The 27,595-nt window shown below is 42.6% G+C and overlaps 1 protein-coding gene across 3 annotated transcripts; it reads left to right on the top strand.

Annotated features, from left to right (window-relative positions):
* The first annotated feature begins 202 nt into the window (after positions 1–202).
* Positions 203–8,915, top strand: LOC147620569 (uncharacterized). 3 transcript variants are annotated; one of them, XM_086824807.1, is made up of 3 exons: positions 203–445; positions 1,245–1,448; positions 1,542–8,915. In XM_086824807.1, the coding sequence occupies exons 2-3, from the start codon at positions 1,271–1,273 to the stop codon at positions 8,474–8,476; spliced, it is 7,113 nt and encodes a 2,370-aa protein (XP_086680933.1). In that variant the 5' UTR covers positions 203–445; positions 1,245–1,270; the 3' UTR covers positions 8,477–8,915. The 3 variants fall into 3 exon arrangements, with proteins under 3 accessions (XP_086680933.1, XP_086680932.1, XP_086680934.1); XM_086824806.1 differs by having other exon boundaries at positions 771–1,448; XM_086824808.1 differs by lacking the exon at positions 203–445 and adding an exon at positions 467–1,124.
* Positions 8,916–27,595: the final 18,680 nt, after the last annotated feature.

Raw genomic sequence — 27,595 nt, 5'->3', positions numbered from 1 at the left:
ACGAGGGCGCATTGAAAGTTGACAGAAATGCTAATGCCAGCGGGGCCCGTGCGCTCACGTGGCAGAATCCCATTGAGCGTAGAAGCCGAGGTGAGGATTCCATTGCGTGTCTTCGCCGATGAGCTGGCAAATAAAACGCGCTTTTCGTTTCTAGCAAAAATATTATTATCGATAACTATAAATTAGTTGAAATTTCTTATGCTAAAGCCAGTTGGCGAGCCGGGATCCCTCCGGTTTTTACAGAACCCGCTTCTCGTCTTCTTCTGAAACCGCGGTTTTTGTGGAAAACCACCGTCTTCATGCACGAAGTAGGCTATTCGCCTTTTCTGCTTGTCAAGACATCGACACCTCCGTCGCTTCCTTCCACTGCAGCAGCTTCAATGGCGTGCAGCGGAACATGGCGTTTTCAAGCAGAATTGAGCGTTTCTACCTCTGCTTGATCTCTGTAAGGTTTTCTTTTCTTCCATTCTGCTTCTTTTTCTTGCGCAGGCCTGTCGTCCCCGTTGTAACCTAGAATGCCTTGCTGGCTTTGCTTTGCGGTACCTATAACGAAAGTACTGTGAAACCTGCGTTCCTCGCATGCATGGTGGTTTTGCTTTCTTTTAAATTGATCCTGTCTCGTGACTCGCCAAGGCTGTCAGCTGCGAAACCGTGCTTCTCACTGTCTAACTGCCATGGTCCAGGCCTTCTTGACCTTGCAAAAAGATTCTCTTTGAAGCAGCATTCGGGATACACATTTCCTAACACATTATTTCATTTTTGTCAACCAGCTCAATTCCTTTTAGAGACTTCCGTAAATCATCTTCAAGTTAAATAGGCCCAAGGTTAAGTTGGGGCTACTCTTTCTCGACAGAATTTCTAGCTTTCCGCATAGATGAGATTTATGCAAGGCTCCAAGATATCGATAGTAGGGCCAAGTGGTTGGAAACCAGTTGTTACAAAGCAGCGAAAGAAAATCCCTTGTGTGGAGCTCGCAACCAGATGTGTCAAATCAAATCCCATGTGTTGTGCTGTCATTGACTCGCAACCACACAAATTGTGGGCTATTTTACCTTCTTCCAATTTATTTCTCCAAAACTAGAACGGGTCTTCTGTCAGTTCATTTCTCTCCGAAGCCACAACGGGTATCAATTCAAGGAAACTGCGCAAAACTGCTTGGCTCTTATTTGTTTTCAATGCAGCGCAGTCTCCAGAAGATGAGCCTTTCTAATATCTATCTATCTTTGAGTTTGTGTGTTCCCCAGGTTCCAGAACATTTAATGGTGTTGGCATGTCATCGGTAAGGTTTCCGACAGGAGGTGCTAATTGGCATTCCCAACAACTAACGCATTCCGAGAATCGGCAACAATATTCGATGAAAGGCAGAGGCAGCGGCAAATCCCACTCCTGGTGGTGGGATAGCCACAACACTCCCAAGAATTCGAAATGGCTGGAAGACAATCTCAACGGTAATCACCCTTAGACCCACATGAATTTTCTCCATCTTCTCATCTCTGCAGGATGCTTAAGCTGCATCTGTGCTTTTTCTGCCGCTTTTGCAGACATGGACTCAAAGGTGAAGGCCATGTTGAAGCTGATCGAGGAGGATGCAGACTCGTTTGCGAAGCGGGCAGAGATGTATTACAAGAAGAGGCCAGAGCTTGTGAGCCTGGTTGAGGACTTCTACAGAGCGTACAGATCTCTAGCGGAGCGCTACGATCAGCTTACAGGTCACATTCGCCAGATCCCGCAGGAGTTGCAAGCTCAGTTCGGACTTTCCGGCGACTCCTCGCCTGGCTCTCCCATCTCCTCCGGCCACGTCAGGAGGAGAGCTGCCGGATTCAGTGTTTTCTTGAGCCCCGGGACTCCGACGCGCTCTCAAGAAAACGACAATGACCAGAAGGAGAGTGGCACAGGTGACGACGACGACTCTTCTTCATCAAGTTTGGAGTCTGAGTCCGACTCAAAACCTCGAAAGAAACGACCGGAAGAGATCCAGAGAGTACAAGAAGAGAATGAGCAGCTGAGGAAAGATTTGGATAAGGGTGTGGTCGAACAGCAGGCATTGGAGAAGCGCCTGGCCGACCTGCAGGAGGAGCTCAAGGCTCTGCAGCAGCAGAATGGCCAGCTTCACAAAGAGACCTCTGCTCAATCTCAGACAGAAACACTCAAAGGCGAGGTGGAGAGATTGAAGAGAGTAAATTCAGCACTCGGAGATGAAGTCGCTTCAGGTGTCCAGCAGGGGGAGAAATTGCAGAAAGAGCTTGATCTTTCTCAGCAAGAACAGAGCCGGCTGTCAACCAGATTAGAGGAAAGCAGTCTGCGGGAGCGGGAGCTGGAGGCCAAGATGAAAGAACTCGAGGCCAAGGTCCAACAGTTGACTGATGAATTGCTCTCTTCTGCTGCATCGCGTGAGCATTTGGAAAAGGAGCTCACCTCTCTGCGTGAGGAGAAAAGCAGACTCTCCAATGAGGTGTCTGTCCAAGCTCATCGGATGGAAGAGCTCGAAGAGGAGATCCTACGGCTTCAAGAAGCTCTTGCTCTGTCTGTAAGTGAAAAGAACAAGAATATTGAGCTTCTGCAATCAGTGGAAAGGAAGTCATCAGATTTGCACATTGAATTCTCCACATTGCAAGAGGAGAAAAGCAAGCTTTCAGAAGATATACTCGCTGGCGCTCGGCAAGTGCAATCGCTTGAGCAGCAGCTCAGACAGGCGCAGGAGGCATTGGAGTCGTCAGCAAGTGAGAAAAACGAAATGGCCAGGCTGCTGATTGCGTTGGAAAAGAGCCTGTCAGACGTGCAGGGTGAGTTTGCCTCTATGCAAGAAAGGTTGAATGGGGAGATTTCCGTGCAAGCCAAGGAAAAGCAGGCCCTTGAAGAACAGGTGGAGGAACTTCAAGCCGCATTGGCAGCCTTGCATGGCGAGAAAAGCCGAGGAGTCGAGCTCCAAGATGTTTTGGAGAAGCGGGTCATGGACATGCAGCAAGAGCTTTTACAAGCGAAACAAGAAGCCAACAAATTAGCAGATGAGGTAGCCGGTAAAGCTTTTGTTGTTAGAAGACTTGAAGGGGAGATTCAGACTCGAGATGAGGTCGTTGGCAACCTTCAAGGGGACCTTTCTGCCAAGCAAGAGGAAGGGGAAGTTCTTAGGAATCAACTAGAAGATAGCTCCAAGGAACTTCAAAGATTTGAAACTGAAGTGCAGAAGCTGCAAGACCTGTTAGGGGATTCTCAAGATCTGACCAAGACATTAGAGAAACAGCTGAAAGACCTCCAGCAAGAGCTTGAGCTGGCAACAATGGAGGCCAGCAAGTTGAGGGATGACCTAGCAGATAGAGTTGCATTTGTTGGAAGGCTTGAAGGGGAGGTTCTGAACCGAGATAAGCTGGTAGCAAATCTTCGTGACGAAATCTCTGCCAAATTAGAGGAATGGAAAATCCTCGGGGAGCAATTGGGTGCTGGTGCCGATGAAGTCAGAAGGCTGGAAACTGAAGTCCAGAACCTTCAGGCTTTGCTGAACAATGCTCAAAATGAAAACAAGGGATTATCCAGTGAGTTGCAAAGAAGCATTGAATCTTCCAGCAAGCGAAGTGAAGAACTACAGGAGATACTCAGGAAACTTGAGGAGAGGGACAGTTATATTTCAAATCTGGATATGGAACTTAGGAGGCTCAGGGAAGATTTGTCAGATTCGCACCAAAAGAGTGCAGTTCATGTAGCACAATGTCAAACCTTGATGGGAGATAAGGAGGGGCTCGAGCTTGAACTTGCCCTTCTACAAGAAGCCAATTCTAAATTTCAGACTGAGCTTGCTAGCAGGATTGAGCAAGCCCAACAGCTGGAGCTGAATTTTAAGAAGATGGAAGATACTATGAGTGTGATTCAGGAAGCAAATGCCAAGCTTACATCTGACTTGGAAATGGCAATGACTCAAGCTCACACAGCAGAAGAGAAGTGCCTTCTTCAGGAGCAGGTGTCTTCAAATTTGCAAGAAGAGAAGACCGAGCTCGCAGATCAGGTGGGAGAATTAGAGCTCTTGATCAGCAGGCTGCAGGAAGAGATCGAGTTGATGAAGAAAGTAAATGAGCATCTCGAGGTAAAGGTGCAGCATGACCTCCAGGAAAAGGAAGCCCTAGAGACAGAGATTCAAGTTCTGAGGGATCAGATTTCTAGTACCAAGCAGATCAGCAGGGATAAAATCATCGAACTTTCTGAGGAGATTTTACACCTGAAAACTGAAATAAGAAAGCTTGAGGTGGATCTATGTAGCAGCACTGCTCAGCTGAAATCTTTTGAGGAACAACAAGCATCATGGAACCTGGACAGAACCAGACTGAATGAGGGCATCAACCAGTTGACAGAGGAGAAACGAGAGTTTCAAGACACTCTACGGATGTGGACTGAGCAGATGGAGAAGCTTGAAATGGAGCACACAACCTTAAAGAGCAAATCAAGAGGTGTGGAGGAGTCTCTGCTATTTCATCGGACAGAGCATGGCAGAGTGCAATCTGAACTTTCTGAAAAGTCAGAGAGGATACAGATGCTTGAAGAGGAGCTAAGGAAATTGCAGCTAGAGTTGATAGGCTCCCAAGACGACACAAGGATACTTTCTAGAGAGTTGCAGAATGTGACTCGGGAGCTGAAGGACCAGCTTAAAGCTGAGGGTGAGAAGGTTGAATTGTTAAGAGATGATGTTTACAACTTGCAGAAGAATTTATTAAGTGCACAAGAAGAGAGAGAGATGATGATTAATGCATGCCAGGAGCATGTGAAAGAGTTCAAAATCAACGAAGAAAGCATGGATAAGCAGATCCAGAAGCTGAAGGGCGAGGTTGTAGCCCTGAATGAGCACTGCAAAGAGCTTGTTAGAAGGCTTGAGGACAAGACCCAAATACAGGAGGCACTGGAAGTAGACAAGCAGAAGCTGCAGCAAGCCCTGCTTAGCACACAGCAGGAGAGAGAGAGTGCTAAAGCAAAGAGTGACTCCCTGATGATAGAGCTGGTCCAAGAGCGTGATAACAGGAGCAAAGCAGAGGAGACGTCTGCAAAGTTGCAAATTGAGATTGAGGGCCTCTTGGCAGAGATTGCTCGTTTGCAGGCAGAGCTGCAGAGATTTCAGGGGGAAAATGAGACTCTTACCGTAAGGATTGGAGATGCATTAGAGCAGGAAAGAAAAGATGCAATGGAGATCGACACATTGCTCAAGGCTTTGCAAAGTGCGCATGAGGAGAGTGGAAGCTTGATTATAGAAGAACGTTCTTGGCACTTGGAAGCAAAGCATCCTACCCTCAGACAATTGAAAGACAGCATGTTGAACCTACTCACAGATAGGTCCAAAATCAAGCAAGAGGCCGTTGCCCATGCTGGCCGAGTGAAGGAGCTCAATCAAGAGATCGAAAAAGCAGAACAGATGCTGGAGGTGTCCAAAGGAGAGTACAACTTCCTGACAGGCAAGCATGAAACTGTGTTGAAAGAGTTGCAGGCTCTGCGGCTACAGGTGCCTCAGTTAGAAGAACAGATTCTTTTCTTGGAAGAAGAAAAGAGGAAGCTTCAAGATCAGTTGGCAGCATCTCTCAGAGATTCAGACGAAGTTTCAGCTGAGTTGCTGAAAGAGAAGAAAGAGCTCTATGAGAAGCTCGTTGTTGAGGGTAAACGTGTGCTGAAACTACAAGAAGAGATTAAGATGGCAAGGGAAGAGAATATTGAGCACAGAAGAAGTTTTGATGATACGCACGAACAGATACAGAAGCTTGTCCATGATATTCAAGAGCTTGGCCAAGCCAAGGAGGAACAAGAAAAGAATCTTAAGCAAGAAATTCATACGTATGCTGAAAAGCATGCAACGCTGGAGCAGAGCTTGAATGAAGCCCATAGTGCTCTGTCAAAGGAGAAGGCAGAGATTTCAAGCTTACGGGACGAGATTTATTTAAAGGATCAGCAGCTATGGAAGCTGGAGGAAGAAATTGCCCTGCTAAAACCTACTTTATCAGAGAAAGAGCAGGAGTTCCTTGTGCTCCAGCAGCACAGGGATTCCCTTGAAGGTAGATTGGAAGCTGAGTTAGCACACATCAGAAAGTTGGAAGAAGAGTCGTTCCTCTGGCAAGAGGAGAAGGCGTCTCTGCTCACTTCTCTCACTTCTAATGAGAAGAAAGCTATGGAGCTGTTGGAACAGCTTGGCCTGTTGACTCTGGAAAAGGAGGAGCTGTCTGCTGAACTGCAAGCCAAGGTCTTGTCCACAAACATGCAACAACAGGAGATCCAAAAACTCTACCAGCAGATGGAAAGCTCTAAGCTAAGAATCAACAGCCTGGTCGAGCATTCTACTGCCATCTCAAACAAATATGATGCTACAGCTTCAGAACTTGAAAAAGTGCAACTTCTGTTGTCCAGCCTACGAGAGGAGAATGGTAGGCTTGGACATGATGTTTTGTCAAGGACTGTCTCTGTTGCTGAATTGACAGAAGTGGTTTCCAGTGTTGAGAAAAAGAATGCTGATCTGGAAGCTGAGGTGAAAACAAAGCAGGAAAAGGCTATCATTTTGGAGGAACAAGTGGCTGCTCTGCAACAGGAGAATGACAAGCTGAAGCAAGCTTTGAAATCAGGTACTGAAGAAATGCGGGTTCTTAATGAAGAGATCTCCAAACTACAGCAGCTCCACCTCGACCTTCAAAATGAGCATGACTGCTTAGCTCATGAGAAGCAGAGGAGCTTTGATGAGCATAGCTTGATCCTGTTGAGATTGGAGGAAGTGCAGAAGGATCTTGTTTTCCAGCAAGGTGAGAACTCCCTCCTGGAAACAGAATCGAAGAATGCAGCTGCAAGGATACAAGAGCTTGAAGGCATCATTTCCCAGCTTAAGAAGGAGAAGCAGGCTTTCTCTGTTGAGATTGCCTCCACATCATTACTGATGAATGACATGCAAAGAAGAGCTGATGGTTTACAAGAGGAAGTCAGGCAACTGAGAAGTGAACTAAAGCTGGGCAATGAGCAGTTGCAACAGAAGAATGAAGAAGTTCAGGAGTTGTCATCAATGTCTAAGGCTCTTCGTGAAGAAAGAAGTGTTGTAAGCATTGAACTTGAGAAGAAAATCCAGGATTATAGTAGCCTTGAGGCCACTTTGTGTGCTCTTCAGGATGAATACCTCTCTTCCGTTGACAAGAATAATGTGTTGTCTGAAGAAGTTGCATCAGGAGCCAACTTTGTTGTCAAACTCAAGGAAGAAATTGTCCAGCTGAGGTCTGAGAAAGAGGCCCAAGGTCAGATGGTAATCCAAAGAACAGCAGACATCCAGAGGTTGCAAGAAGATCTATTATTGGTGCAAGATTCAGAACATAAATTAAGAAGCCTTTTGGATTTGAAGGAGCAAGCAGTCAACCAGCTTGAGCAAGAGATAGAAAGGCTGAAGGCTGCTCTCTATGGTGTCCAAGAAGAGCACAAGCATGACAAAGGGAAGCTGGAAACTGAGTTGAAGAAGCTTGAGTTAGTTGTATTGGGCCTAAGAGACGAGAAGATGTCTCTGAGGGAGGAACATTCAATAACTCTTGGCAGCCGGAATGATTTGGAAGCTCTGTGCAAGAGCCTGCAAGAGCAGCTGGCTGAGCAGCATGAAGAGAGAAGCAAGTTGGAGGCTAGATTGTGTGTCATCGAGGAGCTTAAGAAGGAAGCTCACAACAAGGAAGAGAGGATAAAGGCCTTGCAGGAAAGAATCACAAGCAAGCAACATGAGATTGATCATGTGCAATCCAGCAATGAGAATCTGAAGGAGTTGGTGAGAAAGTTGGAAGGTGGACTGGAGAGTCTGAAGGAGCAATTGGGCATTTTGCAAAAGAAAAACAACTTGCTGAACAATGAGGTCTCAACAAAGGCCTCTCTGGTCCAAGAGCTGGAACAGAGCTTTACAAGCCTAAAACAAGAGAAGGTGGAATTTGAAGGGGGGTTTGTTCTAGCAATAGGGAATGTGGGTCTTATTCAGGCTGAGGTAAATAAGCTGTTGGAAAAAATCTTAAAGCTGAGTGAGCTCTCACGTTCAACTGGGGAGAAGCTACAGAAGATGGAGGATAGGATCTGCAAGCTCCAAGGGAGCAACTTGAATCTGAGGGATGAGGTTTCTGGCTCAGCCAAGAAGGAGAAGTCCTATGTGATTGCAGTGAGATTCATGAGGGCAGAGTTCTTCTGCTTGGTACAACGCATCAAGGTTTTGAAGGAGGAAAAGGCTGAGCAGGCAAGACAGGCAGAGCTGGCTATGGAGGTTGAGCGGAAAAAGAGTGGTGAACTCCTTTCAAGCTTGCACCAGGAGCTTGCCTTCTTGAAGGAAGAGAACAAGAGGCAGAGGGCAATCGTCTTTGATAGAGCCGAGGAGAAGAGGGAAGCCATCAGGCAGCTCTGTATAACTCTGGATTTTATGCAGGAGAAGAACAGACGCTTGGAGGGAGTTATCAATTCTGTGAGAGGCAAAATCCAAAGAAGGATTGCAGCTGCAGGTGGAAGGAGAAACTGAGAAGTCGTAAGCTATAAGGACAACAGGGTTAGAGAACTACGCGCAGTGGGTGTTTTAAAGCCATCTAGCTGAGCTTCTTCTTCTGCTTACTTTGTAAATTGTATAATTAGCTAGCGCTTATCGGTCCAAATAAGTGTATATTAGATGTAATCGGAGGTTAGGTTATCTTTGCTTTATTTTTTCGTAGATGCACCTCACGGTTGTTGGGACCTCTTCAGCTGATGAGATTGCCTCATCTGGTAGTTGGGACCTCTTCATCTGATGAGATATGCCTCCATAAGCAAAATCTGTTCTTGTAGATTTGCAACAGGTTGATCAAAATGCTGCCTTAGATCTACAACCGGGACAGTTTTATCTGAAGCTTTTTTTTTTCCCCTTTTGGTCCTGCCTTTCGCAAGAAACGATTTAGGCAATTAAAAGCCTTAGGCTTTATTTTAAATTTTTTTTCTCAATTTCCTACAATTCTGTAGAAGCTATTGTCTCTTAAGCTTGTGATCGACTCTCTCTACAGAAGCTTTGCACCTTGCCAAATTGACGGTTGGGATGCTCGTATTGGGTTCCTATCGTGCCGTCACGTCTCATAACACTGATCCAACCGACTAAAACACGGGCGAGAATACTTATATTATTTATTGAACTACCTTTACCCTACGAGAACTCTCCTAACAATTAAACAACGTACTTGTCAGTAGAGCCAAATACCTAAGCGTTCCTAACTAAGCTTAGGCCCTGTAAACATAGCCCAAATATAGGCAACGGAAACCTTCTATAGAGCCCGGCCATGGAAGTGTGTGGCCCAAGGTCAAATTATCGATAGGGAGATGTGTTTAAGGGTCCTTGTCATTTGAGGTTGTCATGATTTTCTGGCCATTGAAAACTAACAATAGACTATTAGCGCCTAACGGAATTGAAGACTGAAAGTGGTAGGGGTCCGGACAATGCCCTACAGACTCGAGCTCAAATCTGACTTCTCATCAGAAGTGTGGTAACACAAAACTTGAACTTATTATTATGCTTATACAATGTTCTTCAAAACAAATAGCTTTTCTCACAAAATATTAAAGCTCTCTTACATATTCGTACCAAAAATATTGACTTTAAAACTAATGTTCCCATGCTCTCTTTATTTAAATATTATTTATTACTTGAGCTTTTTTTTTCTTTTTTTTTGAAAATATAATTATATTTATATATTTTTCAACCACATATATATTAGTCCAGCTTTTACGAATGCCATGGAAGTAGTTTAGATCTCATCAAACAACCCACAGATCTGGTCCCGCATCTCATCCTCCCACACAAAAGATGATTGATTGTATTCTTTCAACCTAAGACTTCAAACTTTGTACACATGCTCTTATACTTGAGCTTGGATACTTCAACACTCGCCTGAAGCTCAAGTATGTTCTCACCCATGTTCCAAATTCCAATTTGGATTTGCTATTACTCTACCTCAAAGACAAATTGAGAGTAATCTTGAAACCTTCATCAAAAGATGCATGAATCCATATATGACTTGACTTCACTTATGCAATTTGCATACTATTGTATAGCCGTTCTAAGGTAACATATGCAACGTCTTTATCTTTTTGAATCTTCAATCCTTTATGGTGGGAAAATCTACTGTATCTTCAAGATCTTCAGACTCTTCCAATCCATATCTAGCATTGTTCACTCTATTGAGAACTTTATTTATCCATGTGAGCATCATATTATCCAAGTCGCACATAATTTGTGTCAAGTGATGGCAAATCATATCTAGAGCAAATCCATGTTATATCCAACCAATGTCTTCGTTATGAAGTCACTTTTCGTAGTGATCCATCTTGCCTTGATTCACCTATTTGTAATGAAAATACCATGTGCATCCATCATTAGTGCACACCTCCATGTCATTCTTCTAATGACAATGTCCAAATTTTGTCATGATATGCTTTCCATGCATGTCTCTTGAAAATATGTAAACACCACGTGGAAATTATATCTGACCATCTACGTGTCATGTGAACACCACAATGGGATTATATTACTCTATTTGTGGAATTCTATTCCACTCATCCTTAACTTGCATGAAAATGCTTATGGCGTGTTCTCTATATGATTTTTCATCTTAGCACTTTCTTACATTATGGCGTGTTCCCCTTCCAATAAAGAGGTTTTGGGCATGGTCCAAAGTGGAGGCCAAGGCATTAATGAGTGTGAACATGTGGCATAGGTATATAAGACAATTATAAGTCCTAATTGTAAATAACTCATAATCACTTTTTGATCAATACAAATGGCTTGCTTTGCAAGCTTCCATGGAGACCTTCTCCCATGTCTTAGACTCCATGTAAATGATGTCTACATGTCCTTAGACTCCATGTAAACGAGTCTCCTCTCCCTCCCTTCCCTTTATTAGTATCAGAGCTTTACTTTGATCTCGGCAAGCTCTTGGTTTTGATCCTAGCAAGTTTGTGTACTTGCAAAGGTTCTTACTTTTCTTGAATTTTCCTTGAATCTTCTTAAAAAATCTTGATCCGAGCCTACAAATACTTCAAGTTGGAATTTTTGGGCATGTAGAAACTCTGATTTAGGTAGCATTCATGGCCATGGGGATCTTGAAAATAAACCGGGCATCAAACGGATAGAATTTGCACCAAATTTGAGTACAAATTGGTCAATTTTCATCATTTGGGCACCTTGGACATGGCAAAAATGGGTGTGGAGTTGTTTTTGGCCAAATGGGTGTGAAAAGAAGTTCAAATGATGGTGAAGAAACGCCGCCTATGCCTTGTGAGGTTATTAGGGGTTTAGATGGCTCCTTGGGACTCCTTGCCAAGCATTGAGGCTATGGAAAGCTAAAGCAACGGGTGGGACGCGTAGGCGACACGATCATGAAATGAGCAAAAAAAAAACGACGCCGTCTACAACCTAGCGTGCACCTGCTTGACGACCACCTTTGAACAGCCTTAAGGTCACAATGCTTAACAATCTTTTGCATTACTTCTCTTTTGTTTGCAATAATGCCTCAAATGATGAATGAAGGATTCTCTTCTTCAAAATCCTATGTATTTTTTGGCTCTTGGAACAAGATAAGTTGAATTTTAGGGTTAATATCAATTAATCCTATGCTAATTCTCATAAATCTTTTTCCAAGATTGCATTACAATCTCTTCATATTACATTACTTGCTAATGATGTATAACATGCTTGTCTTGTATAATTTCTTGTCCAAATGTATAAGATATTGGGGCATTTTCTTTAAATTAATTAAAGTCTTAATCATGCCTTGTCTCAATCTTTTTGTAAGAATCTTCATCGGAATGGTTGCCATGTGTCTTCTTGATTGCATTGATTTTTGAAAATCTGGGGTTTCTTGAAAGTCTTCATCATTCTTGCATGCTTTAAATCTTTCCCATGATCAATGCACTAATCTTGGTCAAGTTTTCTCATGATGCATTATAAATGCAATAAATCTTTCGCATTTTGATCCTATTTCCTCTTATTCCATGCATTTTCCATGAGAAGTGACAACCTTGAGAAGGTCATGTATGCAATTCTGGCTATTGGCAATGAAAGTTAGCTTGGAAACTCTTGGTTGAAGCTATGGGGAATGACAAGATTGTTAAATGAAGGGCTTGAGAATGAATTGGTGGCAATGTGAATGGGTTTGATATCACATGGAATGCATTGGATTCACATTGATGCTTGTGAAGACCTAACACTAATGGGAGTTTGAGTTGAATGCATTGTGTTAGTTGATTGGCAAAGGAGAAGCTTGAATTGGTAAGTATTGTACGAAGAAATTGTAATGGCATGTTGTATAAATGTCCTATATCATAAGTACACTCTCTCACATATTGGTTACAAGGTCTTAGTTACATTCAAATTTCAATTTTGCAATGCTTGTAGAATCTAGTATGATGAGAGGGTACCTTTGGCATTAGTGAAGAGGCCAAGGGAGAGCATGGCTTGAAACTTTCGTGCCATGAGTACTTTGGTAAAGTGGTATGAAAGGGGATTAGGTATCTGTTAGATTACCGTAAAAAACTACGGGCGTTACCACAGGAGGGGACGGCCTCTGACTCACCCCCCAGCCATAGAGAAAGAATGAGGATTGCCCCTCATCCCCTAGGCTATATAGTGTGTGGCCTGCCGTCCACACTAGTCTGGCCGCCCATGACTCCGCATGGGCATCCTCTCCCACTAAACCCCGAATGGCCATCCGGTCTGCCGCCGTCGGTCCCAGGTGTTACTGCCTACGTGACATTACCCCCCCCTTAAGAAGAGTTTTCATCCTCGAAAACAAACTGGGGAAACTTTTTGGAAATTGCACTACGGCGTTCCCAGGTAGTAGCTACCTCCTCATCCCTATCTGTCCATTTAACAAGTACCTCCTGGTACACTTTATGTCGGGTTTGTCTGTCATGATACTCTAGAATCTTTTCAGGTTCATGTGGTATCTTTGGTGGCTCTATCAAGTCCACCAAAATCTCTGGAGAAATTGCATTCTCTAACCAGTGAACTGATTTCTTCAGTTTACTGACATGGAAGACAGGATGGACTTGAGAACTCTCCGGTAACTCAAGTTTATATGCTACGTCCCCAATCTTCTTAAGGATTTTAAAAGGACCACAATATCTCGGAGAAAGTTTATCACTTTCCCGTTTTCATGGTTTCTGACTACGCAGGAACCTTAAGGAATACAAAGTCACCTTCTGCAAAGGTCACCTTTCTACGTCCTTTATCCGCATAAGTTTTAGCGCGATCCTGAGCGCTACGAATGCTCTCACGTGCAGCTCTGAGCATATCATTCACATCTTCAAGGAAATCCTTGACAGATTGAATCTTCTCCTTTTCTAGGCCTGCAGCCATCGGAGATCTCGGCTGGAATCCATACATTAACATGAATGGTGTAAATCTAGTCGCTGAGTGTTTGGAGCTGTTATAGACAAACTCCAATAAGGGGCAAGTATTCTTCCCAATTAGATTGCTTCTTACTAACATAAGAACGCAACATATCCTCTAAAATTTGGTTAACTCTTTCAGTTTGACCATCAGACTCCGGATGATCTGCCGTACTCATACTCAGAGTAGTATTCAACTTTTTGAAGACTTCCCTCCAAAAATGATTGTTGAACTTTCTATCTCTATCCGATACTATATCTGCGGGGGCAGGCCATATAGCTTGTAGAGATGTTTAAGAAAGAGTTTTGCCAACTCTGGCGTTTTAACAGTTTTCTTTGTGGCGATAAACTTTGCCATTTTAGTTAACCTGTCCACTACCACCCACACCGAGTCATTCCCTCGACTCGTCTTGGGTAAATCGGTAATGAAATCCATGGAAATGCTTTTCCATTTTCCCTGAGGAATCTCCAACGGATGGAGTAGTCCTCCAACCTTAAGACGTTCGTGTTTATTGACCTGGCACTTATTGCATTTCAGCACATAAGTCTGGACGTCCTTAAACAAACTAGGCCAATAAAACTGTCTTTTTACTAGTGCATAGGTCTTCTGAATCCCGGGATGACCCGCACTTGGACTATCATGACTTTCTTTAAGAATTTGGGCCCAAAAGTCACCAATAGTTGGTACACATACTCTACCCTTGTAGAGTAAGTACCCGTCGTCAATGGAGTAATTAGCATATTTCTCCCCCCGACGAAGTTTATCACCCCCCTTTGAAGCCATGGCAGTCAAAGGTGATGAAGGGCCTACGTCAGAGCTCTCCGGCTCCAAACTATACCCAAAAGACACGGCTAGTCTCTCCGGACTAACTCTCGCTTCCCTTCCCGTTGCACCTTCGGCCAGTCTCTTCGGACTAGCAATCCGTGCCAATGAGGAAGGTGGTCGCGTCTGTGAAGAAGTGCGTACGCATACAGCGCGCCAGACCTCTGTAAAAGATGGATCGTGCTCACATAAACCACGTAGTGACTCCAAGAAATCATTCTTGAAGACTGTGAAACTAAGTTCATTAATCTGTGGCATGCGACTAAGTGCATCTGCCACCACGTTATACTTACCTTTCTGGTAACGTATCTGAAGGTCAAACTCCTGTAGAATCTCCGTCCATTGAGCTTTTCTACCCTTCAGTTCACTTTGACTTGAAAGCCATTTCAGACTTTCATGGTCCGTTCGGACCTCAAAAGTAGCACCATATAAATAGTGTCTCCACTTTTTTAGTGCATGAACTATCGCTAGTAACTCTCGCTCGTAAGCCGAGTAGTTACGCTGCGCACGATCTAACTTTTTACTCTCAAATGCAATTGGGCATCCCCTTTGCATAAGTACGGTCCCAATGGCCTCATTACTAGCGTCTGTTTCCAAAACAAATGGCTCATTTGGATTGACAATAGTCAAAACAGGTGCAGCTGCTACGGTCACCTTGAGCTTATCAAAGCTATTCTGTTGGGCTTTCCCCCAACTAATGTTTTTAGTTTTTGATCGTAACTGGTCAGTCATCAACGGGACTGCGATCTTCGCGTAGTCCTTCACATACTGTCGATAGAACCCCGACATGCCAAGAAAAATCTGCAATTCCTCGAGATTCTTCAGCGCTGGCCATTTTAGAATAGCCTCTACTTTTTTTTGGCTCCATCCGCGTACCATCGGCGGATATAATATGGCCAAGGTAGTGAATTTCTGTTTCAAAAAATTCACATTTTAGAAGAATAGGCGATGCCCACCACGGACTTGAACTAGGCCGAATAAAGCCTTTGTTCAAATATTCTGTCAATTGTTTTTCCACCTCCTGTGCCTCGGAGTGGCTTAATCTATAAGCAGGTTTGCTTATAGGTTTTGATCCTGGCATAACTTCGATGCCATGGTCTACTTCTCTAGATGGTGGTGGTAAACCATCTGGCAATTCATCAGGAAAAACATCCTGAAATTCCTCTAGTAAATTCATTAAAGTATCTACGTACTTTTTCTTTAATGTCTCTTTCACCTTGGATTTTTTCTTGTTTGAATCGCATGCATGCCAAACAGGGTTTTCAAACAGTGGGTCTCGTCCAAGGCTATTTTGTTTTCCTTGTTTGTCTACGTAAACATCATTTACAGTTTCATCTATGGAAACAGAATTTAAAAGAGGGTAACAAGCATATACCTCTGCTATCTGGTCTTTGCGGACCACTGTACACAGCTCCATGGAGGAAATAAGTGGTGTGGCGGGGACAGTACGGTCGCCCTGCAGGGTAATGACTCTGCCTCCATGCTCAAAACATAGGGTATTATATAAGTAATTCCGAGCTAGACTAGGGCCCAAGCCATACAGCCACTCCCTGCCTAGATATACGTCTGCTTTGGCTAAGTGCATGACCTGAAAGTCAAGCGGAGCCTCGTAGTCCTGCATAGATAATGGGACCCCCAATACTACGGCATTCCATACCGTTTTGTCATGCCCGTTGGCTAGGCCAACAGTATACTCATGATCACTCCGGGTCTCAGTCAACCCCAACTTCTTGACTAACGAGTAGTTCAAGAAGTTGTGGCTAGCTCCATCACATCGATAAAAATTGTGACTCTACGGCCACCTATGGTGCCATACATGCGCACCATGTCATGCGGACCTACAGTAGGCTGCCACATCGCTGGTGTCACTGAACAAGCATGATGCTCATCACAATGACACACTGTCACCTCTCTGAACTCTGCGGAACTGAGAGGGAGTCTCTGCACTGTATGCAACTGCCTAGAGGATTTACCATCTTTTTTGGGCTCGTTTTGCCACTCGTGCTGGCTTTAGGCTTTGGACACTCAGCCTTCGTGTGCCCTACATCATTGCAATTAAAGCAGCGATTTTTCTTTCGCGCTTTAATATACTGCTCTTTCTTTTGGATTTCGCTGTCTCTTTTCTTCTTAGATGGTCGCGGTTTTTTAGACCAATGACCACCCTGTCCTTCCTGGTCCATCCTATCCCCCTGCTTATCACTGCAGAACCCTTTTCTTTTAAGTCCTGACCTCCTCTTCTCACTACCCTCGGCCCTGCTAGAACCACCACGCGTACTACGGCGCTTGATGTCATCAAATATCTGCACATACTTAATTGTCTCTACTAAGTCTTCAGGCTGTAAGGGCTCTACGTACTCAAGGTAATCATCTTTGAGGCCTCTTTTAAAGCCTCGCAATGTTTGGAATGCATCGATCCCCTTTAGCTTGAGTACTATCTCCCTATAGTCTGAGATGTACTGAGTCAGGGATTTGTTCTCCATCGAGCACTTGTCCCATAACTCCCAGCTTCTCTCCGCCTCATTAACAGGCAAAAACTCTTTTCGAAACGTCGTTTCAAACTCCGTCCAAGTGGCAGGGTGAGTTGTAAAACTCATCCCACCACTTGTACACTTTGCCGGTTAATGAGAGGCTAGCCTCTACGGGCTCTACGGGCTGTATCCGACTAGGCAAGTCTGACCACTTCGCTAGAAACATGTTGACCGAGTCCTTGTTTCTCTCCTTCTCCTCGCCACCAAAACTAGGCGGCTTTAAGTCTTTCAATAACGACGAAGCTGTCTCTACGGACGGCCCCGCAGGCGCATCGGCCTGTACTCCTACAACCACTAGCGAGGCTACGCTCACCCGTGCCGCAGGAGTTCGTCTATCACGAGGAGTCGGAGTACTAGCCGAGGCAGCTGTCAGTGCATCTAACCGTGTGGAGATGCTCTGTAGTAGCATCGTGACTAAGTCAGCTTGGACTTTACCCATACTGTTCAGTTTTGCATTAAGATATTTAAAAAGTCCACTAGAGAGCTCCGTTTGTCAGGACGTCGGCAGGGTCCAATATGTCATAATCGTTGTTGTCATATTCCAAGAGGTTCTCCTCGGTCCCCTCGGCGACGTCGATGTTCATGTCATCTGGCTCATCGGCCCCACAAAGGGATCATCTGCTATTGCGACCGCTGTGGGCTCGCTGGGTCCTAAGGCGGGGTCAACAGACGAGGACGGCGTTGGTGGATCACGCGTGATCGACGAGCGCACTTCGGACCGGACACAACGGTCGGGTGTATATGGCCTGTCAATTCGGTCGGGGTCAAACCCGCGCGACTGAGGACAAGAGACCTGAAAACCCTAGAGAAGTAGAAGGCGATGGGGACACACTACGCCTAGCAGACATCTTTAATTCTTGCACAAAGAAAAATGCGAGAACGCGAAAATTACAAAAACGCTATAAAATGAGCAGTGGTGGAGAGAGAATAGTCACCCCCCTTACGGTCGCCCTTTGCGACTGTCGTTGACTGTCGATTTGTGTTGCGCTCTGCGAGCCTCTACAAGCGTTGCTACTCCGGGATGCTCCGATCCGAGAGAAAAATGCCTACAACTCATAACAAAAATTAATTTCCTCGGGAAGCTGTGCCTGAAACACCCTGGATTATCCCTCGTCACCGCCAGGATTATCCCTCCACTGCCCGGGAGAGAGGTGTTCGTTTGATTATTTATTTATTTTTTTAAAAAAATAAAAATTAAAAAAAATATTTAAAAATTTTTTTGGGCCGCCTGTGGGTGGCCACCGGCTGCTGCTGGCTTTGTTGGCCGCCGGCAAGCGCCAGGCAGGCCGCCCGATGGGCCGGCTCCATAGCCTGTGGGCTGCGTGGCCTGGCTGCTGGCCGCCGCCCTGCTGCGTGGCTGCGCCTGGTCGTGGCTGGGCCTGGCCGCCTGGGCTTATCTTTGCCCACCACACAGAGTGGTTGCTACACTAGACGGTTCGGGGTTGGTCTTTGCACCCCCACACAGAGTGGTTGCTACACCGACGGTTCGGGGCTGGTCTTCGCCCCCCCTACTTCTTTTCTTCACAGCTGACCACACCAGCTCCAGACAGCGCGGCTTTACTACTAGCGCCGAGGGCACACAATTTGACAAGCTCCAGTCGCCTCTCTCTTAACAGCCATTCTCTCTCTACACTAGATAACCTCTCTCTCTACACCAAACGAAAACCATTTTTTCGCAGACAAGCTTCAAAGCAAAAAAATGAAAAATGCTTAGTTGCAGATTATCGCTTTGGTGTGTGCGACGGAGAGAGAGAGAGAGAGAGAGAGAGAGAGAGAGAGAGAGAGAGAGAGAGAGAGAGAGAGAGAGAGAGAGAGATCTTCCTTTCAGTTCTGGCCGCCTCCCTCCACACATACGATTGTGGAGATAAGGATAAGATTTTTGAATGGTTGAAAACCATTGAGTGGGCTCCGGTCCCAGTCACGCACGGACCCTGACCCAATCGAAACTCACGCTCTGATACCAGTGTTAGATTACTGTAACACCACTACGGGCGTTACCATAGGAGGGGACGACCTTTGACTCACCACCCAGCCATAGAGGAAGAATGAGGATTGCCCCTCATCCCCCAGGCTATATAGTGTGTGGCCTGCCGTCCACACTAGCTTGGCCGCCCATGACTCCGCATGGGCGTCCTCTCCCACTGAACTCCGGATGGCCACGTCCTTGGCCATCCGGTCTGCCCCGTCGGTGTCCCAGGCGCGTTACAGCCTACGTGACAGTATCGGAGTGAAGAATTGGTCCCAACTCTTGTCTTGGATACGAACTCAGTAAGAGGATGGGAAGGCTTGGACAAGAGATCGGCAAGCACAAAGCTCTTCTTCAACATGTTATACCTGTCAGCATTCAAATTGGAGGTCAAGAACTTGGTCAAACCCTAGTGGTTTTTACTTTTTAAAAGGTCAACTATGGTCACTAGGGTGTTGACTTTTTCAATCTGTTTTTGAAGATCCTTAAGCTACTCATCAAGGCCTATGCGACGGTGTAAAGAATGCACAAAACAAAGCCTATTTGGATAGAGTTTTGAAAAGTGGGTGTGCAGCACGAAACCGAAAATAGAGTGATATAGCACTTATGAAAAGTGGGATCCAAGGTGGCACATACATTTCTTGCTTCATTACGGAGCAAGCTAAAGAGCATCACATTTGGATTCCTTCTTGGTGATCAAACATCAAAAGTTCATTTGATTAACTTTTTGACCAAAAAGTTAAAACATAATATAGTACAACTTTGACCAAGTTAAAGGTGGCCTCACGTGTGGCTTGTACATCCTGATACCTTTTTCTAAAGAGCCTAAGATCACTTAAATAAGGCCTTGCAAAGGAAACAGAAATGCACCTACACCAAAAGAGTTTATAGAAGTGTTGATGCATACTAATCTTGGGTCATCTACAAAATGCCGACTTGAATGCAAAAGTACATGCTAGGCTGATCATAAAAGTGGCACCAGTGAGAGTAATGAGCTGCAAACTATGGTGGAAATGATGCGTTCCAATGCTTAAGATTGTCAACAAAAGTCAAGCTAGTTTGATGTAGAATAAATCTTAATAAACCAATTTGTTAGGAAGCATGGTGGAAAGCATGAACAAGAACCAAGCTATTTGGTTGAGAGCATGAATTGGAACCATACATCTTTGCTAGAAGTCTTCAAAGAGGGGTCCTTTCACAAGTAACAAGCTCCATTGAAGGAAGTGCCTATGCAAAGAGATGCAAATGTGGTTGATCTTGGCTTGAGTCCCTCTCGACAACTCGAAGATTTCATGAGTCAACATAAGAATTCGGGTGGCAATGTGCATGTACAAGTGGGCAACAAGGAAAACCTGCCACCAAGTTCATTTTCTTTTGGGAGTTTTCTTGTAAACATTCCATCTATATCACAAGGTGATACCAAAGGGAAGTGTGTAGCTTTTGACTTTACACATGTAGATGGTTCATGGAATCACGCGATGAATCCCCCATGAGGCTATTCATGCGTAATGCCAAAGAAAATGAAGATTGTTCAAGGGCATCAAAGACAAAGTGGTTTTCTCAAAGTTAAAAGGGGAAGGATCGAGCAATGAAGAGTATGATGAATGGGTTGATAAATTTGAGATATATTTTGAAATGAACCCAAGAAGTGATTGTGCTAAGGTGTACTTTGCCTTGCTCCACATGGAGGTGTATGCACATACTTGGTGGTGACATTTGCATGACAATGGTTATGAAATTACCATATGGGATGCTTTTAAGGGTGCAATGCAAAATGCCTTCACCTTCAAGTTAAGAAATGACAAGTTGATTGGTGAGTGGGATGACTTAGAGCAAAGTTTTGGTAAGGTCAAGGACTACACACAAAAGTTCTTGAAACTCATTCTCCATGTGGATAGATTTAGGAAGAAATTCAAGATGATCAAATACATCAAGGGTCTCAAACCAAACATTGGGATAGATGTAAGAGCACAAAGGCATTTTACTCTCCAAGAAGCAATTATGCATGCCAAGATCTATGTAGATAAATATTCATATAGATGGCCGACAAAGAGTGGAGGTAAGGCTGATGCGAATGCCCTGACTTTTCGAAAGTTTACAAAGGATGCTTCATCAACTCACACCATTCCTAGGTATTCTATTGTCTATGGTGGTGGTTCAAAAGAAAATTTCAGGTTTGGGTTGAATCCTTCTAAAGCTTCGAGTGGGGATGAAAAGACAACCAATGGAGGTTATGATAGAAGATTAAATCAATGACCTGAGAAATAAGAAACTTTGCTATACATGTGGTGAGAAGTGGCATAAGGAACATTATAAGATATGCAAGTCTAGAAATGCCACTGTTAATATGGTCTTATCAAAATCATTGATGATGAACATGAAGAAGACAATGAGGCCTTTTGTGATTGCAATGAGTTCATCGAAAGTGATGATGATTATGTACTAGATGGGGAGTTTTCTTTTGATCCCAATGATACTTTACAAGAGAATTTGCAAGAGTATGATGGAACAGTTATGTGTACTTTGATAAGGCAAGCATGAAGCCAACTCTGTGCACTTTATCTCATGACTCTTATGCGGGATGTATGGGTGAAAACACCTTGAGATTCAAGGTCAATGTCAATGGTAGAGTGGCTCATGTCTTGGTGGTGGATAGCAGAAGTACAAATAGTTTTGTGAATGCAAAGTCATTATGTAGTCTTAAATTACAACCCATACCTTTGATAACTTTTTATGAAGTTCAAGTGGAAAATGGGGCTACAATGGATTGCATAATGACGTGTCAAGAGGTGTGTTTGGAGCTTTCAAAAGAATACACATACAAAGCTAATTTGGTTGTTCTTGATATGGGGCCCATCGACATGTTTCTTGGATGTGATTGGCTATTGCTCTCAAGCCTTGGATCCTTCACTATGAATTTGAAGCAAGGTTTTATGCGGTTCATGCATGGTGGATGGAGTATTGCATTGGTTGGAGTGAATGCATCAAAGCTTAATTTGATTAATTTCCACTAAACTTAAGAGAGATCTCAAGAAGATGGGTTATGTATATGTGTTAGAGCTTTGCAAGGATGGAAGTAATGATTTTGATAAGAGGGAAATGCACAAGGGCCTATAAATGTTGTTGGATGAGTATAAGGATGTATTCAACATTCCCAAATGTTTGCCACACCAAAAAGGAAAATTGATCATGGGATAGAGCTTGAGCCTAAAGCTAGGCCCGTCAAACAAGCGCCACTATATAGAGTATCCAAAGTGGAGAGAGATAAGGTGGTGAAACAAGTGTAAGAATTGATGAATATGGGATGTGCGGAGCCAAGTCATTCTCCTTTTGCATCTCCGATGCTTCTTGTGAAGAAGAAGGATGGTACCTTTCATATGTGTGTGGATTATCGTGATGTAAATAAGATTTCTATCAAGAAAAGGTATCCCATACCATGTAAATGATCTTTTGGATGAGTTAAAGGGTGCTCGTTTCTTCATAAAGATTAACTTAAGGTCTGGCTACCATCAAATAAAGATGAAGGGTGGTGATGAGTACAAGATGACATTTAGGATCGAGAGGGGTATTTATCACTATATGGTTATGCTGTTCAGGCTATGCAACACACCCGCCACTTTTCAAGCCTTGATGAACAAAGTTCTTCAACTTTCTCTACAAGTTTGTGTTGGTCTTGTTTAAAAACTATTTTCAATAATCTGCACAGTGAAATTTGTGAAATCTGCACCAAATCTTGAAAATCTATACTAACTGCCATAAATCTTGAAATTTGCACCAAGATTTTGCACACTTTCTTGAAACTGTATCAAATTTTTACACAACAATCTTGATTTCTACACAGCAAACTATACTCTGTATAAACTTTGCAATCTGAATACTTTTGCACAACAATCTGAAAACTATGTACATCAACCTTGATTTTTTGTAAGAGCAACCTGCTTCTTGCAATGTTTCTTCCAAGAACTCAAGATCTGGGAATCTAGGATTTATTCTTGAAGAATTAAGAGCTTAAAGGATTAATAATTGGAACTGTAGGCTCTCTAAGCAAGATAATACAAGAAAATCTCTCAATATCGTTTGCTAAAATTTATGTAAACTCTAATTCGAAAATCAAGAAAATCACGATCAAGAAGATCAAGAAGTTCAAGAAATCAAACAGTAAAGTAGATTAGGGTTTTAAAAATAGTGTTTAATGCAAATTTGAAAATGATTAATAGAAATTTCATTGCTAATCTTATTAAACAAGAATTTAGTAAATCTGAAACTGTGTAAAAATTAATTTAAAAAATGATTAACACTAATTAAGATTAAGAAAATTCATTTCAAAAAACTAGATTAACAGTAATCCGAAAATGATTATCATTAATCAAGATCAAGAAAAAGCATTCTGAAAATTGGATTAAATATAATCTAAAAATGATTATCACTTATCACTCCTTAAGCAAGGATCTAAGCCAAGAACTCTGATCCTAGGGATCTAAACCAAGGGCTCTGATACCAATGCAAGAGACTAGGGTTGGCCACTCAAAGCATGGAGTGACAACATGGGTGTGGGTCACCATCCTCACATTTCATATGGGAGAAATTCACCATGAAAGCTTGGGCAAGAGCACTAAGAAGACATGAATGTCTATAGAGTGAATATGATAAAAAAGGGTATAATGTCCATGAGCCCTATGCCTAATATAGCCAAAGGCTCCCAAAAGTACACATGTAAATGTACCTAAGCCCAAGTTCCTAGGCCCTATTCCCCATGTGCATGTGCACCCAAACCTACTTCATTACATTTTGGTGTACAATAAGTGTGAAGAAGAGCATGTGCACATGGTTTTGGACGATTTGCATTCCAATTGTATGCCGAGGAAAGTAAATGTACATTCATGGGGTGAGTGAAGTGGATTACCTTGGTTAGATTGTTGACACAGATGGCATAAGAGTGGATCCCAACCGTGGAAATTCACTTGAGAGAAGCTCTTCAAGAGTGGATCCCAACCGTGGATATTCACTTGAGATAAGCTCTTCAAGATTGCTATTTTTAATAGGTATTACTTTTTGACCAAAGTTATGTTGACTAAAGGCTCCTCTGAGTTTAGGCTTATTTGGGTAGGGTTTATATGCACTTGTAAAGTGGAAGAGTCTTAGAGTTTGGACAAAGTTTCTCTTACTCCCATAGCCAATGGTGGAACACAATTAAGCTTAACAAATTTGGTTTGTTGTTGTAAGTAGATTCAAGTAATAAGTATGATATATCGAGAGTGTGAGCGAGGACACTTATAAGAGCTTACTACTATTAAATATTCCAATGCGCTAAGCAGAGAAAAAATAATGTGAGAGAATGGCTACTTCCACAAGTGGGGAATTTGCAAGACAAACCCTGATGAGTGAACCACCCCCTAGGGGGATAGACAATTAGGAGATTGACATTGAGAAGATTATTTTACATAACTTCTGTGAGGACTAAGTATGTGGATATAAAGTCAAAATATAGAGTCCTCAATATTGTTCCCAACATAAGAACTACTTTAAGTCCATATCCAAAAAAAAATTAGTTCCCAATAAGGGAACTCGTTTAAGACTTAAGTCCATATCCAAAAAACCTAAATGTTTAGGTTTTCTGGACGTAAAAAAGAGAGCCTTTAATATTATTTCCACCAAGGGAACAATATTGAAAGAATTAGTTTGAATCCATATCCAAAAAACCTAAATGTGTTTAGAATGTATAGACCCAACTTAGGGTTCTATTTTGAGTCCATATCCAAAAAACTTAAATGTGTTTAGAATGTATATACCCAACTTAGGGTTCTATTTTCTACAAAAGTTATTCCCAATAAGGGAACTAGTTTGGGTCCATATCCAAAAAAACTAAATGTGTTTAGAATGATAGAGAACCAATTTAGGGTTCTATTTTCTACAAAGATGTTTGGGAAAATAGATATATTCCTTGTGATGAGTCAAAAGTAAGTCAACACTTGAAATAACTTTAATAGGTCCGAGAGAAGGATCCTTCTCTAATCCCTCAAGTATCATTCATTTGGCTTTGGCTCAACCTAAATAGATGTAAATTCAAGGATGAAGAACCCTCTAAAAGGAGCCTAGGAAGTTGGAGCCTCTAGTGGGATTCCATAATTCACTTTCTATACTACCCCAGTGGAAAGAACACTTCTAACTGCACCTCTGTCTCCTCATGATTATGTAGTGCTTGATTCTCTTATTGTTGGGACCTACAGTGATGGGTATCCTAGTCATGTGCCATACATCTACATCAATATAGTTGTTCCATCTATTTTCAATGGGGAGCACACTTATGCACATTCTTTGGTGAGAAGTATGCCTATGTGATATCCTCTTCTAAGGAACCCATGTAAGAAGTTCAGAAGTGATGATAGAGTTACATCATCCAGCTCCTGCCTATACTCATCCAAGAGTGCATGAAAATCACCATAGGAGAAAGATCCATTCTTATTAAACCTCTATTTCACCTTGTATCACTAGAGCAGGAAGGGTATCTACTAATGATGCCATCACAATTGGCTGAGGCCATTTGCAAGAGTGGTTGCAACTAGAGAACCTGCCATTCTTGTTAGCAGCTACACATCATGGTCCTTGGGAAAGGGAATGAGAAAAAAGGAAATTGAGAGTTTGGTGCATGTCTAAGGTGATGCAAAAAGTTTAGTGGGTTAGGGGATGCACATGTCATCTAGAAACATTGAGCTAGGCTATGATGCTTTGGATGTCAATGATGATCCCACAATGGTCAGAGAATTCAAATTTACCCTAGAGAATAAGGTTAGTGAATGGTTTAGAACCTTGAGAGGGCCATTCATGAGTGTTGTGATGATCCATTAATAGACAACAAACAACATTGGTTATTTGAGAAAGAATAAGAAAATGAACGTAGCTAATCATAGTGCTCACCTAGTCACTAGATCTCCTATTGATCCAAAATCAGACACACACCGTCTCATTTAAGGAAATCCATTGAGACAAGTGTTTGCTTAATGTGTAAAGGTAAGGTCTCATATCTTGAACCACAAGCCTTTTCCAAGAAAGAAGAGATTATTAATGAAGGCCATGGGTACCCAGTCTCTCTTGGTCACCTCCCTTAGGAGTTATTTAGGGTGACATTTAGGAGGTGGTCTTCATCTTTAGCCATAATGGTTTGAGAGGGTGGCCGACGTGACAAGGCAAGAGGAGAATTGATTATTAGGGTTATCTAAGGTGTAAGTGGAGGATGAGGCTTGGTGTTATATGTACATTATGTGTGCTATGTTATATACACATTATGTGTGCATATACTAGGAGGCTAACCCATATTAGGCTTGTGAGCATGGGAGCATGGGAACAAGCTCCAGTGGAGCATGGGTTAGGACTAACCTTAAGGGTTAAGGTTAGGGTCAGGCATCCAAGGGTCACACATGGGAAATGGAGAGTCAAGAGTCACTTGAGGGCCCTCCTATATAATAGGGGCATGGGGCACACTCAAGGAAGGCTTGGAGGCTTGGACTTATGAGGCCAAGGCTATGTTATGCTCTCTTGTGTAGAGGTTCATATCTACTATTGGATTGGAGTTATACCTCTTGATGGTATGGAACATCAAGGTAGAGGTATGATGTATTTCATTATTATTCATGTGTGCATCCCTTGGGCTACATGCTATTGGATTGGAGTTATACCTCTTGATGGTATGGGACATCAAGGTAGAGGTATGATGTATTTCATTATTATTCATGTGTGCATCCCTTGGGCGCTCGGGGGTGGTTGGGTGGTAGAGTTTATGCCTGATTTATGCATGTTTATGCATAACAATTATGTAGAGAGATCTTAGGGTTTTAACAGTGGTATCACAACAATCTCTATTTAATTGTTGTTGATTTTTGTTAAGTAAATTTTAATATTTACTAATAAAAATATTATTTTATTGATTTGTGTTGATGAATTGCACGTGGATCATCGATATGGCGATTGAAATGTGTGTTACTTCAATTCAATGGACGAATCGACGTTGCAGGGGAATTCCGTGAGTTTAATGCTATTTTTTCCTATTTTTATGGTTTCAAATAAGCATTAATGGAATTTTTTACAAAAATACCACATATTTTATGGTGGATATTTTTGGTAGAATGGATTCCCTGAATTTCTAGAATTTTAAGAAAATTTTCCTAATTTTTAAGAAATTTTGGGAGCATTTTTATGATTAAAATGTATTTTTATACATTTTTGCGGGTTTTTTCGCGGGTTTGCGATCAAATTTCTGTCGGTTTTCTACTGAAATTCAGTAGGGGACAGCGTGTTGATGCATGAAATGCTCTCCTGTGTGCGTGGGGTCCTCTCCGCCTCTCAAATCTGATTTTTTCTTCTTTTTTCCGTGAGAATTTCTCTTAAAAGGGTTTTTTAAAAAATATTAATCATAATTAATATTAATTATGATTAAGATATGTTTAATTAAAAAGTTTAATCAAATGATTAAGGATAATCCCCTGTTAACAGAGAGAGAGGGGAGGAAAGAGAATGGAAGGGAGAAGAAGGAGAGAAAAGAGGGGAGAAGGAGAGGAGGGAGTTTTTTTACTCCCTCTCTCTCTTTCCTTGCGCGCAGACGGCGGGGGTGGGGGGCTGCGCAAGCAGCAGCCGGCGAAAAAAAAACGCCCCCCCTTAAAAAAATCAAAAGGATATAAGCTAATAAAAGTTTTTTAATTTTTTTAAATAATGAGTTTTTTATTATTAAAAAAAAGCTTTTGATAATATTTCAAAAAAAAGCTTGAAAAAAGCTTGAAAAATAGTGAGAAATTATGGGATTTGAGGAAAAAATCTCTGAAAAATTTCTGGAAATTTCTTCTTGAGGCTTTTCATCTTCCGAAAAACCTTTGGCTTTCCTTTTCCCGAAACCTTTCAGCTTTTTGAATTCTGAAAAAACTT

Source organism: Cibotium barometz, chromosome 31 (genome assembly GCF_041138505.1).
Source record: "Cibotium barometz isolate CiBa-2024 chromosome 31, ASM4113850v1, whole genome shotgun sequence".
In the NCBI taxonomy this organism is placed as follows: domain Eukaryota; kingdom Viridiplantae; phylum Streptophyta; class Polypodiopsida; order Cyatheales; family Cibotiaceae; genus Cibotium; species Cibotium barometz.
The sequence above is the reverse complement of the archived record's forward strand: the minus strand, read 5'-3'. Positions and strand labels throughout refer to the sequence as shown.